The sequence below is a fragment of the Amphibalanus amphitrite genome, unplaced genomic scaffold (assembly GCF_019059575.1).
Source record: "Amphibalanus amphitrite isolate SeventyFive unplaced genomic scaffold, NRLGWU_Aamphi_draft 000294F_arrow, whole genome shotgun sequence".
Taxonomy (NCBI): Eukaryota; Metazoa; Arthropoda; class Thecostraca; order Balanomorpha; family Balanidae; genus Amphibalanus; species Amphibalanus amphitrite.
This window is the reverse complement of record NW_024881789.1, coordinates 298,651-316,621: the sequence shown is the minus strand read 5'-3', so window position 1 is coordinate 316,621 and position 17,971 is coordinate 298,651. Positions and strand designations below refer to the sequence as shown.

Genomic DNA, 17,971 nt, shown 5'->3' with positions numbered 1-17,971 from the left:
AGTGGCGGATCACCGTGAGCGGCGGGTCACGGGGCCAAACAGAGTACACTTTGTTAGCTGGCGGGTGTTGACTACAGGCTACGATAAAAAGGATGCAAAAATATACAAACAAAAACACAAGCTACATCAGGCTACATCAGACCTCGTACTTACATTTTTAAGCAATAGTTTGAGTTAGGAAAGTTAGGAAACCATTTTTGAAACAACCTTATGAGAAGCTGTGATAGTGAGATGACTGATGAAGCATACCGAACGAACAAAGTATAGGCCCGCGAGATAAGACTCGTCTTTGTCGTCTCTGCATTATCTACATACCTCCAGAGTAAATGAAAGCACCACGTCCATCTTGGAAAGCGTCGTGTCCGCGTCGAGACTGTCGCCCTCCGCCCTAGAAATGGAAGCCTGTGACCTGACGAATCAGATCAGACCGGACGGTCACTGGTGGGGTCGACGGACGCGGGTGGCCGGGGGCATGCAGAGGTAACAGCACGGCGACCGCAGCCAGCGGCAAACGCACACTCTCTGGACTGACTGACAGACTTCTGAGGCTACTGGGAGCACACAGTGACAGCTCAGTCTGACGCTACTGACGACACTCGGCCGGCAAAGAACAGCTATTGGCCAAAATCAGCGCGCGGTCCGGCCAGCTACCTCGAGCGACCAGCCCTTTATGTCTTTAACGACACACACGCACGCACAAGACCGGTAGACGTACTATGTAATTCTCTCTATTGACTAATGTTAAAATGAATTATATGGAAACTCTAGTTCCAGCAGTCAAAGCAAGTGTGCCATTTACAGTGGTGTTCGGGCTACGCCGTGCGCATAAGTGGTTGGCCATAACCCTAAAGCGCGTTCGGCTGCGCTCTGCCCAGCAATATTCAGCACATTCGAAACATGCAACCATGCGATTCCAACAAAACTAAACATTCAGACACACTCGCGGGCATTTTGGGGCGTAAGCCGACACAAGGCACATCGGGCCAGAGAAGAGTGAGTACTGAGCAGGCAACACTGGTGAATTTCAGCTGCCGCATTTGGAAGCGGTGAGCCAGCTCGCACTTAACAGGAACGTAGCAGACCAACTGTGCTATATTTGGTCAATTTATTATCATCTGGTGATTGCAGAAAGGTAATAAGAGTAGAAATGGATATTCTAATTAATTTATGACCACCGTAGAACACTTCCTCAGGTCGGTTATCGCCCTTAGTCGAGGCGGAGTGGCTCAGAAAATGCGAATAAAAAGGAACGGTTATTGTCAGATGAGGATTTCGTTGGCTTTTTATGAAAAATAAACTGATATAAGAATATTGCATTGATAGGAAGAAAGAGAAAGTCAGCGTGCAAGGGATGCAAAAGAAGCATTCCTAGCTAGACCGTTGCCAATGGAACGTACGAACGACTCTTGTTTGTGTCTCGTGTTTATAGGAGTAGGACGTCCAGCTGCGAAATATGTATGTATGTACATAATACATATACGAGGCTCGCTGCCAAATGCTTCGGTATTTTACAGCTCCAGGCAGATACGTAGGCAGGTTGTTATGTTCAGATAACCATTCCGACGCTCTGACATTCCACCATGCCGACATTGCAGCTCCGAGGGACGAGATATGAAGCAGGGGGAGCGAGGCAATATTATAGCAATCGTCAGCGCGGTCTTCGGCGCGCGCAGAGGGCATGCCAACGGGGGCCGGGAACTGGTGCTCCGTGCTGTGTGCCAGGCTGTGAAGGATGAGACTTAGGGGCGCCCGGGAGCTTGAGCACGTGCCAGGAATACAATTCAGCCAGATGTCTAGGACGCAGATACGTTGTAACGTGCCGCACGAAGGAACTAGCTCAACAAGATGCTTTATGTGCTGAGATGCGAGCTTTTGGACATGTCAGATGTCTGAGACGAATCGTTGGATGGATGAATTGTCGTGGTTATAAGCATATAATATAAACTGAAAATGTAGGTAGTGTTAGCGCACAGTTCTTCAAACGTGCTTGAGGCATGACCAAGTTATAATGTCTGTGCCCATTTAGTAAAATTGCTTGCCTTTGAGTTAGTTATGAAGTTAGGATAAAATGACTGGAAGAGGAGCAGAGGACGTCTCTCTGTTCTACGGGATACCTCCAGACAGGAAGTGCGATGCGTTTAATTTCAAAGGATGACATCGACGGTTCTATGCTGTGTTACCGTCCCGTGACCAGGTCGGCTCGCGGCTGCCACATAGCCAGATGGTGTCAGACGACTAGTGTCACACGACCGGTGTCACACAGCTAGTCCGACAGAGTCATCCGGCATTGAGACGCAAGTATCACCCACAGGTGTCATACAGCCGGTCCACCGGTATGGCACTGCCAGTATGACACTGCCAGCACGACACGGCTAGTATGACACGCCCTGTATGACACGGCCGGTATGACACACCTAGCATGACACGCCCTGTATGACACGGCCGGCGACCGCCTCCGCCGCGCTGGCCGACGATCAATGGGGGCCGTGGCCATCGTAGCATCGACGGGTGTCGGCTGAGACGGCCCCCACCGGGCCGAACGACAGCCGCAGAGACCGCAGAGCGGCCGAGGCGGCCCGGTGGGCACCGGGAGGCTTTAGGACGGGAGCGACGACAGGGAGATGGTTGGGACCTCGGAGGAGGCTATCGAGCGTCAGCAGAGGGAGCGAAAGAGGTCTGGGGGAGGATAGAAACTAGAAACCAGAGGCACAGAGCCTCGAAGCTGGCTATCAGAGGAACTGTGTTGGCAGCGGGGCTTTTTTATGCAGGAATATGCTGCAAAAGTGGGCATGTGATGCATGCGGAGCTGTGTTGTATGCTGGCTCTGTGTTGTGTGCTCAGTATGTGTTGTGTGCTGGATCTGTACTGTGTAGTGTATACGGAGCTGTGCTGGGAGCGGGCGTGCTGGGTCCTAGCGGCGCGGAGCGGCGGCTGTGCGCGGGGCTGTGAGCGGCCGTACGGGACAGCCGAGTCGGTGTGGGGCTCGGACGTGCTCGGGCGGTGCGCGCGGCGTGCTCAGGGGCCCCGCCGAGAATACCTGCCTTAGCACTGAGCTACGCCGCCGGCTGCGGGGACACAGAGGCAGGTCAGAGGGGCGGCGCGGCCGGCGCGGCCGGTGGCGGCCACCGATCGGTGATCGATGCCGCGCGGCGCTCCGCCCTGGCCGCCACATGGTTTTTACATGGCCGATCGTTATCCTCAGCGCCCGTATGAATAATGACACGGTCACGGCAGTCAAACGGGCGCGCCAAGTGGCCAACACCTCGCGTGATCTACTGATGTTTTTTCCGTGCTGTTTTCGCTACCCAGTTTTTCATCGGCTTGTTATTGCAACACAAATAAAAGCTCTGTTTTGGGCGCGATAAAACTGTTAAAAACAAACAAGAACTGGATAGCACTAGGAAAAAAGACGTACTCAATATTTAATGTGGCATTGTTACATGTTTGACAAACAATTTGATTATTATTGCCCAAGGCCATCACTTATGTCTGGTAACTATCAACAAAATGGTAAGGGTTATTTATAGTCACAAGGGCGTTCAAATCAATACTCTGCCGGAGAGATAAACTGCCAAGAAGTTACACGAATCAGCAACATAAAAATTAATAAAGGAATTAATTGAAAAGAAGGCAATTTAATATCCTGAAACGCAATTAATGTCATCATCATACAAATGCAACGCAATGGAAATTAAATTCGCACTATCGCGTAGGCGCGTAGCTTACTGACTCTACCGGGCCATTACTCAACTACTTAACACGCAACGGACGCTGGGCACATTTGTTTGCATTAGCGTGCAAAGACCGCGCGACCGTTTCCAGGCCGTTGAAGCAAGGACTGACACGACTAGATACAACAACAATACGAAAGCCAAGGTCGTAAATTAGTCGGGGGACAGGCTGGTGCCTTCAATAACTGGCGCGTCCTATTCAGCGTAAAATGTCGTAAAACGTTATCTGGGTCATTTGATAGATAATCAAGGATTATCTACATTTATGACAAGGATCAGTGCTTAATATTATGCAGCATTTCCCCACAATACCCAAAATCACTCCCAAAACTCCCCTTCCACTCCTGTACCCGAGTTCCTCGAACTTCCACCACTAGTCGCAGTGGTGGTAATATTCACACCACATGGAGCTCAGAACTCCGTCACCGATCCACAACGGCACTTCACACGTCTGTTCCGACATGCACTTCACCCCCACAGAGCCATGCGGCACTGTCCATCATCTGTGCCTTTCCGGTGTCCCGGTGTCTGTATGTCTGTCTGTGTGACGGTGGTGGCCCTCTGCTCGTGTCCCGCCGCCCGTGTCTCCCGCACCTGCGCTTCTAACTTTGAGCCGCCGACCGACCAACTGACCGGCCGGTTGACCGGTTGTCCGACCGACTAACCGACCGACCGACCAGCAGCAGGTCAGCCGACCGATCGAAAGACTGACCGACCGATCAACCGTCCGACCAACCGGCTAGCCGTCCGACCGTCCGACCGACCGACCGACCGACCGACCGACCGACCGACCGACCGACCGACCGGCCGGCCAACCGAACAGCCGACCGACAAAAAGAGAGCATGCCCGGCGGCTGCAGAGACGGCGGGTGAAGACGGCAACAGCTAGAGCCACTGAGAGAGAAGGGGCGACAGTCAGAGAGCGGGAGAGAGAGAGACAGAGGGCGGAGGGAGCGACAGAGCAGGAGGACGCCATGCAGCCCCGGCCCGCAATGTAGCTACGTAGCGCACAGCAGTCGCCTCCAGCAGGGGCAGAAACGCTGGCAATAGGCCAGCACGGAGAGCAGATCGACGTGTCGCGGCCCGCAGCACTGCAGCAGACATGAGAACACGCCGCGCTGCACGTGGCGCGTGGCTTTCCGGCGGGCCGTCACCACTCTGCGAAGGGCACGTGGCGAGGCGGCCGGCCGGCCGGCCGAGCGGCGCCGCACGGTTAGAGCGGGCACGGGCGGGCGGGCGGCGGGACGGTGGACCCCGCCGGACAGACAGCCGCCGGGCCGGGGTACCGAGAGCCGGCAGCCCGAGACCGCAGAGTCAGTGTGGGTAGCCAGAGAGAGCCTAAGGCCGCCAGACAACGCCGCAGATTGACAGTAGCGAGTGTCTAGGGAAAGCAATATGTAGTGTGATTTGGGGCCAGTTTTGTGAGAAAACATCAATGGCGCAAAAAGAAGTATAGCCAATAGAATTATAGCAGTGTTAACAGTATCAGACAATTGACGTACCATTTTGGATTGAAAAAGAAATGTCGGACAATAGCTTACAAAAAGCCCTCTCCTTTTACAACAAATATACCTCGAAACTTCCCCCCCAAAAAAAAAGAAAAGAAAAGAAACTGTCATCTTAACAACGCAAGATTACCTCTGACGATAGAGTTACCTCAAAGGGCCTGGCCACCAAGAACCATCACCAAAAGGCGGCCACATAAGAAGAGGACAGCCAGCTAGTCGTTGTGTCACTAAAGTAAACAACAATATAAAAGATCTACTATACCAATACAGCAGTGATAAAACAACACCGCTAATTCCCACACAATATCACTGGTCAGCGGTTTCTCTCACCGTCGCCCTCCCGCCCCCGCCCTTCCGACAGCCCCTTGACTATCCACCCGTGTTCCCTGTCAGATGCGGCTACCAGTTCTGCCGTCGGCGGCCGGTAACAGCAGGATGTGATCCGGATCGTCGATATTTCCGAGCCATCAAGCGTCGCCCCTCGACAGCTATAGATCCGCCGGGAAACGGCCACCGCTGACGAGCCAGCCAGCCCAGACCATCAGACTGGACGGGCGGCACCTTTTTGGACACTCACTAGCTACCCAATGAGACGAAAACCCCATGTATCCATTTAAAAATAAGGAGAAACACTGGATGTGGACGACTGAAGTTGACATTGATCACCATAGCATATTTGGAAGACAAAATGGAAAGTATTTTGGTGCAGTGGCGCAGCAATCGAGAAGCGAGAAAATGTTTGAAGAACGAATAGAAACTTGTATTTCACAGCTTATGTTCTTTATAAAACGTAGATATTTACATAATTGGTGAATTTCAACCACAAAAAGCTGTGAAACCTTCCACAATAAATCGATTGCTGCGCACTGTCTACCTATTTAAGAATCGAACGTGGGTGCTAATATCGCGCCTTTTCATCGAAGTCGCCATATCGAGAGCTATCTGACGCACGAATTGAAGAGCATGGGAGCATCCAGCTAGCGCAAATAGCCAATGTGCCAATGAAATCGGGTCTTATATAAGATAAATATATCGTCTCTGCGTCATATGAGCTGGCAGTGACACAATTATCGCTTTAGGTAATCCCTCGGATAGCCGTTTTTAGCAAAGTTCTGTGAAATAACATTCATACATGCGTATATCTGTTCTGGTTAGCAGATTGCTGACGTCAATTTGAAGGCGCAGCATGCAATAAGACATGCTACACCAGCCATCTTGATCTGCGCACCATGATCACGCGAAACCCGTGGAACGCACCGGTCAGCGAATCAGACCAGCCGGCGAGGCTCCAGCCGCGGATGCCTGCGGTGGTATACTGACCCGCAGCGCTTTTGTGCACGGCGGTACAGCCTAGCTATGGTTTTGCAGGCGGCTACTGCTTGGCAGCCGAGCTACTGGAGCGGTCTGCTCTCGAAGTTACATGGATGGATGAAGCATCGGGAGTGGAAGAGGGGTAGTGATAAAGAGAGAGAGAGAGAGAGAGAGAGAGAGAGAGAGAGAGAGAGAGAGAGAGAGAAAGAGAGAGAGAGAGAGAGAGAGAGAGAGAGAGAGGGATGGCGACAAAGAGAGCTAGAGAGAAAGGAGGGAAAAAAGGAGGTAGGAAGGAAAAGCGGGAATGGAAGGACTTTGAGAAATAGAATACAAATTAGTGAGACAGAATGAATAGAAGTAAAAATAGATACAAGAGATGTGTTATGGGCATCTCTATAGAAAACAATTAATATTTATTTTCTTCGACTATTTAGCCCAATCGAGAGCACTTCTACATAAAACACCGTACCTTATACCTATGTATTTGTAATTAATTTTCACTGCTAATTTAAAGTGGGCTACTTTGAATTAATTTCCACTGTTGATTTAAAGTGAATTAAAGATTAAATCTAATTTAAACTGCTAATTTAACTAACTAATACTATTTAATTCCCACCATTTAGATATTCACGCACAACGATCGAACAAACAACATAATCTTGAAAGGCAATATCATCTCTAGCGCATTTTCCTTGCTAGTTCTAACAGTTCTGAGACGGACACCAACAATAAATGCATTTCTGGCTGCTATTAGACACAAAGCCTCTCCATAAAACTGATCACAGCAGGCGTCAGGTCCGGCTATTCCGCTCTGCGTTCAGGGCGCCCCGACTATCAGCCACTGGACGGGATCGTCTGAGTCGCGGCACCGGCACCACGCGCAGCTCAGCATGCAGTGAAGAAGCGTCTCTCGGTATACCACGGCACGACGTGACCACACTATGGGGGCCGGGAGGGGAGGGAGGGGAAGCTGGGTAGCGGTGCTGCCTAGAGTGCCGGGCCGAGACACGGCACGTCTATACACTGCGGGCGCTGCACTGAGGGGCGGCGAGGCCGGATCCAGTCCGGGCCGACCGACCGGTACGCCGGAAGGGAGGACAGGACAGGGGCTGGGGCTGTCCGCCGCCGGCCGGGGACTCATGCTCTATCGGGAACACTCAGTGTCGAGGCAGACGCCAGGACCGGGCTCTGGCGGCGGGCGGCGGACGCGCCGGGCAACTTACTTAAACCAGCAGCTCACTGGCTTTGAATCATCTAACAAGCTTTCCTGGGCTAAGGAACCGGAGTGCCCGTTCCAATCGCCCCTGAAGCTGGAGCTGCAATGACGAGAGCGAAGCCGAGTACACTGTGGTGACGGAGCCAGCGACAGAAGCCCAATAGCGCTGTGACGTCATCGATCACCGCGCGTTGACGTCACAAACAGTGATGTCATCACATCGCGTGGTGACGATACAGCGGTGAAGCTCATTAAAGCCGCCTCTGTTCCCACACTATTCCGAGACGACCTCATTTAACTTAGAAAGGTTGTGAGCCTACTTAGTGACGTCAGACGCTCGACGGAAAAGAAAAGATCGTGCTAATGTAGTCACTTATTGTGTCAATGAATGAGAAAGCAAGATAATGACGTGGTGGCGTAAGTTCTCAAATGCCAGCTTAGCTCAATTTAAATTAGCCCTTGTGCGGATAATGTAAACAGCTCTCTTAAAAGCTCAGCTTAAAACTTAGCCCAAGAAAACATCCCGAAACTCTAAAATCACTATGTAGAGAGTCAGTTCAGCATTATTCAAATCTCAGTCTTACAGGATGTATGCCTACGTTGTACTCACAGTTGGGGTATAAAACATTTCGTTTAAAGCAAAGCAGAAGAGTTTGGGTACATTGTACATACAGTAGCCAGAAATGTTTCAAAGCGTTCCAAAGCTGAGCACAAGTGTCCATGGTGCGAGTGAAAGACTCAACACAGAGGCGTTGCAACAGCTACAGTTACTCGTGAGCCGGTCCTGCGATTAGCGCTTGTTCCAGCCCGCGGCAACAACAGTGTTTAGATCACCAGGTCATGTGAGCAAGGTATGGGTGGTGACGTGCTTTACGCGCTGGGTCACGTGATAGATGTTTGCATCTTCAGAGTGTCGTGAATAGCGTGAAACATCAGCGTGTTCGACCTACTATGCGTTAGAAAAGGAGCTACCCCTAATTTGTGAAGCAAGCTGGATATCAAGTGAAACGTAGATTGAGAATTGAGAGGTTAAACTCACCTGTGATTGTACTTCTTTAGCTTCTGAAGGCCGTATTTTGAGTCTGTAGAGCCTTTAGAGACTGGCAAAGATTCCAAATTCACCATCAGCTTATTGATCTCTGATTTTTGCTCCTCGATGTACAGCGATTCCATTTCTTTTAAAACAAACTTTGGCATGAGACGGCGATTCTGGAAAACGAAAGTCCATGTTCAATACGTCAAACAACTGCACTGAAACACATTTGGTGTGTTAAGTTGAAAACAAAGTGAACGAGTCTCCCAAAGTCGGCTGAGTGTCTTCGTTTCTCGGTTGATACACCAAGCATGTATGTAGGTATTTAACTGATTATCACCCTGTCTTGCGTCATACATCCACTCAAATCAGTCCTTGTCCTGATCAGTGACCAAATTTATCCCAGTTAACCTCCCACTCCTAGTCTGAGCATTTCCAGTGCTTCATAGATATAGCCTGCACCCCTGCGTCGCGAACGTACCCGCTCCATTTCTGCCACCTTTTGCATCCGACCGTCCAGCTCGCGCCGGATAGCGGCCGCCTGCTCGTCGGCAGAATCCAGCTGTAAGATACACAGATAAACCGTCAGATACAGTGTCAGGTAATCTACCACATTCGCCGTCAGATACACAGCCAGATACACAGATCAGATGTTGTCAGCTATTCCCACTTTCTCTGTCAGATAAAGCGTCCGGAATTTACGCACGCAAAGCACAATGAGGTGCATAAAATGGATATCTGGAGCTTTTCTAAGGAAGCATGCAACCAGTGATATAAGTTTTCGCAAACGGGTTAGGCGCTGGTTCTGAATTAGGGCCAGACTATACTTCAAATGTGCGTGAGCTGGGACAAATGAAACACACACGGGCTCCGTATGAACGAGCTCGAGTTAACCCGCGCACCGACGGGGGTCTGCGCCAACTTAGTACCGACGCGACGGGGGGGGGGGGGCGGATGACCGCCCCCCCTGAGATCTCGAGAACGAAGCAAGATAGCGACAAGCGGTAAACGGCATCGGATACGCATGGTCAAGATCTACAATTTTTACAAAGGTCATTTTCAGGTCAGGTCAAAGATGACGTCACAGGGGTCGAAAAAGTCAAAATGGCGGCGCTAAATATGGAGAGAGTTTTTCTCGAATAACTTTCGAATTAGTCAAGATAGGAACAAACTAAGGGCATCATCGTGATCCTCTCGTCAATCCGCATCGAATGATATATATGTTGACCTCGAAAGGTCAAGGTCAAAGGTTGACCTCAGGTCACGTGACCTCGAGGTCATCATGTATATCATTCGATGCGTCTTGACGAGCTGAACACAATGAGACCATCCACGCGTCTGTATCTTTTTCCTGTACGGAGTTATTGGCCAAAAACCTTTGGTGACCTTTGATGACGTCACATGACCTCACAGCTGCCCAACAGCAAAACAGACCTCAAGGTAGTGAAGGTTGATCGTATATGAAGTCATGTATGGTATATGGGGCCATTCCGACCCGTTTTAGTGGTAAAAACAGGGAGTTGATTTTTCCCCCATTGACTTATAATGGGGAGGTCGCGAAATTGACCTGACCTTAGGTCACCGATATCAAAATTCCGAGATATACAAATTGTAGCTACTAATGACCTAATAACATCCTGCGACTTTCAAAGGCCTCCGACATCTACTGTAGCTCTGGCACGGTGACAAAGTTGCAAAAAAGTGACTTGAGGTTGGGTCATTCAAAGTGACCTGGTGACCTGACCTTGAAAGGTAGGAGGTTCAAACTTGCACACCATGTGTAAAATTGATAAGGGAATAGTCATACCAAATTTCGCGGCGCTACGCGCCGCGGTTTTCCCGCTATTCGCGAAAAACCTCAGGGGGGGGGCGGATATCCGCCCCCCCCGTCGGTGCGCGGGTTAAAGGAATGGTCTGTCGGGCTCAAACATGCACTGACACGAGCCGGATTCTGCAGATGTGGTGCTCTTCCTAAAATGTTGCGCTTAACAACAGAGCAAGATTATATCAATATTTTCAATTTATATTTTATCTATTCTGAGCATGAATGGTAAAGAGACGCCAACTAAGAAACACATAGCAGATAGCTTGCTATCGCAGGCCATCGTACTCCAGTAACTATCCGAGGATAACTGCTAACGGTGCATCTTTAATGCATAAATATTTCATCGCGCACCTAAATAATAGCACGTCTTCGACTTTTGTTTTCTTGTAAAAAAAATGTTGCCAATAAAAGCAAATATGGTGGATGAAAATTGCGACCGCTTCCAACAAGCTTGCTGAGTTGGCAGCCGATGGCGACGGATGGGATCAGCTGAAGGACGCATCGCTGAGATCAGTAGCCCCGTGTCCTGCCTTTGAGTTTGGCATAGTTATAGAGTATGACGGTACCGAGGAGGTGGTCCGAGAGCCTAGATCAGCAGCCCCGGGTCAGCCAGTACGAGTCAACACCGACCAGCAATCTGAGCCACAAACCCGCGAGCCAGCCCCGTCTGAATATCCGAGCCAGGGAGCCGCGAGCCATCATAGCTCAGCTCTCAGCGGAAAGCGTCGCAGGCCAGCACCGCCCGGAGCTCTGAACCAAGGCCAAGTGAGCAAACATCTCTCGCCGATGCCAACTTCCTGAGCCGTTTCCGGGCCATTTAGGACGCAGCATAAAACAGAGGCTCTCTCAGAGACCATAACAAACGGGCCCGCCGCCAACCGGAACAGACCGGCCCGCCCGAGACAATTCCCAAAGGACAATGCCTAAAAATAAAAAAGTAGTTTCCAAGTTCCATCGTGTGCTGATCCGCACATTAGTCTCTGCTTGTCCTGTTGTTTCTAAAATGTAGTTATTTTACAACAAAGTGGAGTGGGCAATGACTACTGTGAAAAGAAACGTGGAAATTAATGGCTTACAAACAATAAAAATAACAGGCTTATAACACATGACGCTTTGTTAAGTGTGTGGAAACACATAACCATTTCCAAAATGACCATCAGACAACGGTCGCTAGGATATCAATGAAATAAATGTGACGATCACAGTCCCACATCAGCGCATGTGGCGATGAGACATCTAATTGCCCTTGTCTACAGCACCAATCGCTCTCAGATGGACACCAATCGTGGCTGGGACCAGCACGCAGCTAATTACGCTGGTCAGTGGCCAAATGGGGCGTGGGTGCCCGTGTCCGATGGTTCCTGAGCATAGATTATTCAGCTTCGACACCGTGCACGGAGGGGACGCCGATGTCAGAGATGAAGGTAACTTCCCAGAGATATTAAATTCCATCGACTTCAGCAGACCACGAACGACTCTTCGGCAGTCTATTGGCCGGCAGTCAGGCCGGCAGACAGTTGCATTGATCATCAGGTACCCAAGACACATAACAGCCCCCATGACCACTGCCAGGCGTCAGCTTTCCAAAGATTAAGGTCCTAGACAGGACAGTGGAGACTCAGACAGCTCCGCTAATCATTGGCTGTCAGACAGACACAGACCATTTCCCAGACCATTCATCGACTGTCTAACAGGTTCTCAACAGCCCCCAGACCATCGGCTGTCCGCCAGACCCTGGACAGCTTCCCAGACCATTACTGCTAATGTGAAGAGCGACGCCAGAGAGAGGGCCGTATGAACGAGATTGGAACAGGAGTGGCCAGTATTACAACATTCTCGAGATCGGAGCTAGAGTGGCTAGTATTACGCCATTCTCGGGGGCGAAACGACGCTCTGGGAACGGCTAGTCCCGAAATGATGATTGCATGAGCTTAATGTGGCGCTAACACGCAAACTCATCTGTTTTCAAATAGGTGGTGGTGCCCGTACAAAATTATCCCTGAAATGGGATAAACGCATTGGAAGGAGGGATTCCGGAACGATTTGAAGATATATTTCAATATCATTTTACAATATATTTTAATTATTTAAAGGGACCCTCCCACCTTCAAAATGGCATGAAAGTGATGTCACTCGGTTCAGAAAGAGCAAAAACGAATATCTACCAAATTTCATCGAAAAATATTCACCGGTTTTCAAGATATTAGACTTTTACTTTTGTTTACTTTTTGGGATCTCCGCTGTTCCTAGCGACTTTATTTGAAAGTGCGGCATTTGTTGCGCGCAAAGCAGCATATACCACCGCGTGCTACAAAACGTTTTAGTCAAACATTTAACGGACGTTCGAAAGCCTGATGACGTCATCAGATTCCCGTAATGGTTAAGAGATAGGGACCACGCTGGTCCCACCCTGCAAGTAAAGGGAAGAAATTTCTTGAACACCATAAAGCTGCGGGGGGTTGCGACCAGGATAAATGGTGGTTTCTGAGCCTGGCCGCAAACTTGGCTATCTCAACTCAAAACTAATGTTAAGGTGGGAGGGTCCCTTTAACACATATCACCCAAACTGATGTGATTCTTAAAATATCGGACTAATAAATGATAAACTAATGAATGTTTCTAGAAAATTGTACGCCACAAGTTCCGTGAATATTGACAAATGCAAAATAAAATTATGACGGTATGAAAAGGATATGGATGAGATATTGATTTAATCCATGCAATTCATGGAAATGGATTTCATCCATGACAAGGACAAACCGAGCGCTCCTTCACACCTATAGTTTCAGGGATGTTATCAGTGAATTTTACCAGGCAAGTCACGCTTTTTAAAGAAGCAGATCAAATACTTCAGAACATTTATGTACCAGAAGTTAAATGTCAAGACCCATTGACATTTTGATTGATTAGACAACGATCAGAGGCCAGGCGAGACAATTTGTCTGAGATGCTTTGTTGGGACTTCACACCACACAGGCCCCGGACAAAAACGCTTGCCATTACACAATAGCTATCTGGGCTTTCTCTAAACAACGACTGACATATCTTAGCCCGACAGTTTCTGGACATATTCTCTGACAAGCGATGCCTTGCCGCTTTTGTGTCCGACCAATATCCGGGCGTCAGGCCATTTTCCCGGTCAAGTACCGCCAACTTGGGCACAGCCGAGCCGAGCCGAACGAAGCCGGACCGAACTGAACCAGGTCAGATCAGGGCTGGTTGGTACATTTTTGGAAGGCGCTGCGACGCCACACGGGGATGGGGAACTCCTGGATGGTTCCGAGAGAAGGTCAGGCTTGATACGGTGCAGGGGCGGCTACTGCGTGATCTCTGAAAGGCGGTGCTCAGGTGAGATGGGTGGAATTAGGCTGTCAGGAGCCGGAGCTACGGAGAAAGGCAGGTAAGGATGGGAGACAATCTCGTAGTGGTAGGAAGAGCCCGGAAGGACGGAACAGAGGTCTGGATGGTACACATGGGACGGACGCTGGAGGCGGCAGAGACCCGAATTTACGACTCGGGCGGGCAGCAGGGTGGGCGGCAGTGGCTCCGGCACTGTCCAGGTAATCAGTAACCCACTGGGTGCTGAGCTGTTCGTTCCGAGAGGTCCACCCCCTCCCCTGGTCAGTTCAGTGGCCACTGAGGGTCTCACAGTAACTCCCCGAACCATGACGACACTCAGACAGGCGCCACTCCAGCTGAGTCCCAGATTTACCCCAGACACATCTGTCTGAGTGCTCCAATTGAACCAATAACATTGCATTGTTTTCAGCCGCGGGAGCCTGTAGACATGTCCGCTGATGCACAAAAACAGACAGCCCGGCTAAACTAGGGGCAGCTGAGATAAGACTTATCGTGAATGTACAGGGTGGGGCAGCATAATCGGGAATGCTTTTTGGGCTCTGGTCATGAGTAGGCATGGCATTATTTTGATAAATTATATCATGGCAATGAAACGCCCAAAAGTTGTGCATCATCTGACATGACTACATCCATGAGCATGCAACTTCCTGGAAAAGAGCAGCAAAATAGTTCGACGGTGCTCCAAGTGCTTTGCGCGCGCCCATAGACACTAATGTTAAACGAGTAAAACAAGAACATTTTGTTTAAAACAATGCCATTCCACGTAAAGGTTGCTGGACAGGTCAACGTGTTATCACGGACGATAAGGATTGTGTGGGGATACTTAGGACAAAAAGTTAACGTAATCGTCGTAAAATAACTCTTAGCAGAGGACATACAAGATGACTCACTTGAATATAAGGAAGAAGCTCTTGAGCATATTAAAAAGAAACAATGTTCAAAACTTCAGCGACCAAAAATCTTATCACCGACTGGAATACGATAAAAAAGAATGGCATGCCATATAGGGGATTGTATCGAGAATATTGCAGCGGTCATGCAAAGTAAACATCCTGTTGAGGTGATGGACCTATGGGTGGTCTTCAAGGGAGGTGCACGTGGTGCACCCTACTTCATCGAGCCCGGATAAAACGAGCACCTCTGGTAAATACATCCACACTCTGGCAGACTCACGTGGAGTCGTCGGAAGAGAGGATCACTGACGGTCCAGATCACGTCTTACGAGGACTCTGTCCGTGCTGGTACTGCAGTGAGGACGACATGTTATTGTGTAGGGCACCTCCACCTGAGATGAACCAAAAACTTCTGGTCCTTCAACTCCGCCGATTTAAATCCGACCAAATTCTTTATATGGAGCGTTTTTTGGTAGAAGTTTAATGAACAACTTATCATCAGTAAAAACGGTCTTCAGTGCAAGGATACGAAGCTGATGGGCGATCATGGACAAGCAGGAGGCTGCACGTGCATGCGCGTGCTTTTGGACCCGCCTTGAGAAGGTCATCGACGCGAAGGGCGGTCAAATAGGATGAGGGATAGGTAAAAGGTGACCGATTGATGGGATGTTGTTAAAATAGTGCTTGGAGCTATATTTTTAAATTCATGACCAAATAATCCCGTTTGATATTTATTCCCGATTATGCTGCCCCACCCTGTATGTTGTATAAGGTACTTTCTGGCTGACATTACATCATCATAACTTGCGTCATATCACTTGTGTTGCAATATTACCATCGAGGCTGACAAACTATGACCAAAAAAACAGATGTCGAAAATAAAATTGCACCCGAGCTGGCATTTTATGATGCTACAAGCCGCTGAAACGCCGTATCATGATTTACCAGTCATCTTTTTTGTTGCTTTTATAATGCAACGTCTTGGTTTCGCCCTTCGGTCGTATCTCAAGCTAAGTGCTACAATCGGCCGACAGACCTGAATTTATCGAACAATCCTTCGGAATTAATGAAAAATTCATTGAAGCCTCCCCATATCATGGTCTTCCTTATGAATTGAGAGGTCACCGGAAGGACACTAAAAACACCGCAGTCACATGATATAGGCAATGTATGAGCCGTGCCCATCAGTGAGCTGTCTTTTAGCTAATTTCGTCATTTTGTACTGACGATTTGAATTATTCATCAAACTCCCCTATCAGCACCAGTGCCCTCTCCCGTGCTCACCTGCAGTGCGTTGTACAGGAGCTGGTGCTCGAACTTTTTCACGCCGAGGATGTTCTGGAAGATGTCGTAAAGCTGCTCCTTGCTCAGGATCAGCTCGGAGTTGGCGGCGTTCTGCAGTCGGGACGGCTTCCGCTGTTCCTCGTCTCCCGGAACTGCACACAGAAACAAATGAAAACCCTTCGGTACACAAATTCGAACGCTCAGATTTTATCTAAAGGGTTTTCCGTCTTGACGTCGGCTTATTGTCTGTATTCATGTAAATGCTTTTGTTCACTGTTGGCTGATAGTATTTAGCTGTCCTTTCCTTCCTAATTTCATCGCATTAGTCATGGATGACATTCAAACATACTAGCCCACACACAGAAAAATATTAACACCGTTAGCGGTGTAATTGCACAGTACATATCTGAGCACTTGAGGAAAGTTAATTTAGTCCCTTCCCCGCTTAAATTACTCGCGCTTCTAAATGAACACCAGGAAGAAGGTAATAGAACACTGTTAGGAGGGTTGGGTGTTTTACTACATGTAGCAAAACACCCAACCCTCCTAACAGTGTTCTATTACCTTCTTCCTGGTGTTCATTTAGAAGCGCGAGTAATTTAAGCGGGGAATGGACTAAATTAACTTTCCTCAAGTGCTCAGATATGTACTGTGCAATTACACCGCTAACGGTGTTAATATTTTTCTGTGTGCAGAAGGACTAGGCAGATTATAAACGGCAGAGCGAAATGCAAAATGATTTTCTGACTTGTTTCTCTAAGCCTCACTATGGTGCCAAGAAAATACCAACAAACAAGTGCAAATGGCTCCACGTACGTATATACATACATGGATCGGAAATAAACCAATGACCGCATGGACGAAGAACACTATTCCATTTGTGGTTACTGACAAGGGGAAACACCAGTAACCCAAGCACGGGCCAGCTCCTCAGTGTCAATCTATATGTAGATTGCTCTGTGCATAGGATCGGCGTGCTACAGTACATCGCTCGACCTTTGAAACACAGGTCACATCCTCTCATTCATCACCCATTACGGGTTAGTGGTAATCGATTTGCGTATGGCGCAGTGCTCAGCTTGGAGCCCATGGCATGGCAATGGGCACGGGGTACTGGTCAGACAGTTAAACGAAGGTAAGATGATGGTAGCCACGTAGCCATTACATCCAGGTGCTGACCTTCGCACCATTCCCTTAGCGGAGGCCATCGGCAGGCGCCGTTCCCACTCTGTCTCGGGCCAGTCAGTGGAGGGGGGGGGGGGAGGGGAGGGGAGGGGAGGGGAGGGAAGCGGAGGGGGAGGGGAGCTGAGGGGAGGAGGGGCGTTCATTCGGCCATCCGTCCCTGTCACGTCCCCGACTCAGGGTTGTATACCAATCAAGTCGATTGAATTGATTGATTTGATTCAGCGCGTATTTTGAGTTGATTGGATTGAGTCGATTGACTTTTCGAGATGACTGGTTGACTGACTCGTTTGACTTTAGCGACTGGTTGACTGATTTGATTCCCGAAAATTAGAGTGACTCGTATGATTGAGTCGATTGAATGGAAAGTTGAAATAAGTTTTAGTTGACGAAAAATAATGACACCAATTGATGACATCAAAGATCACAAAACTACACTGAAAACTGCTTGTCATCACAACTGCAATATGGAGTAGATGGCCAAATAAAGAACAGGGCCTAAACATGAACAGCCAACTTTGACTTTCAACTGCAATAACTGCTCCAATCCTGTGATAGAACCTGGCGATGCACCTACCTACCTTTCTGCACTCAGCAGGATTTTTTTTTTAATCCAGATGATAAAGTG

The 17,971-nt window shown here is 49.1% G+C and overlaps 1 protein-coding gene across 13 annotated transcripts in view; it reads right to left on the bottom strand.

Moving 5' to 3' along the window:
• Positions 1-17,971, bottom strand: part of LOC122387676 (calcium-dependent secretion activator-like) — a 79,195-nt gene that overhangs the window by 32,892 nt on the left and 28,332 nt on the right. For 9 of the 13 annotated variants that reach the window (XM_043378068.1, XM_043378076.1, XM_043378065.1 and 6 more), the window contains exons 7-12: positions 16,162-16,313; positions 9,281-9,361; positions 8,806-8,975; positions 7,774-7,866; positions 3,042-3,065; positions 316-409 (exon numbers count right to left, since the gene is read on the bottom strand). In XM_043378068.1, coding sequence (XP_043234003.1) covers positions 316-409; positions 3,042-3,065; positions 7,774-7,866; positions 8,806-8,975; positions 9,281-9,361; positions 16,162-16,313 — 614 coding nt within the window. The remainder of the gene's footprint in view (positions 1-315; positions 410-3,041; positions 3,066-7,773; positions 7,867-8,805; positions 8,976-9,280; positions 9,362-16,161; positions 16,314-17,971) is intronic. The other 4 variants (XM_043378071.1, XM_043378077.1, XM_043378078.1 and 1 more) reach the window with 4 other exon arrangements.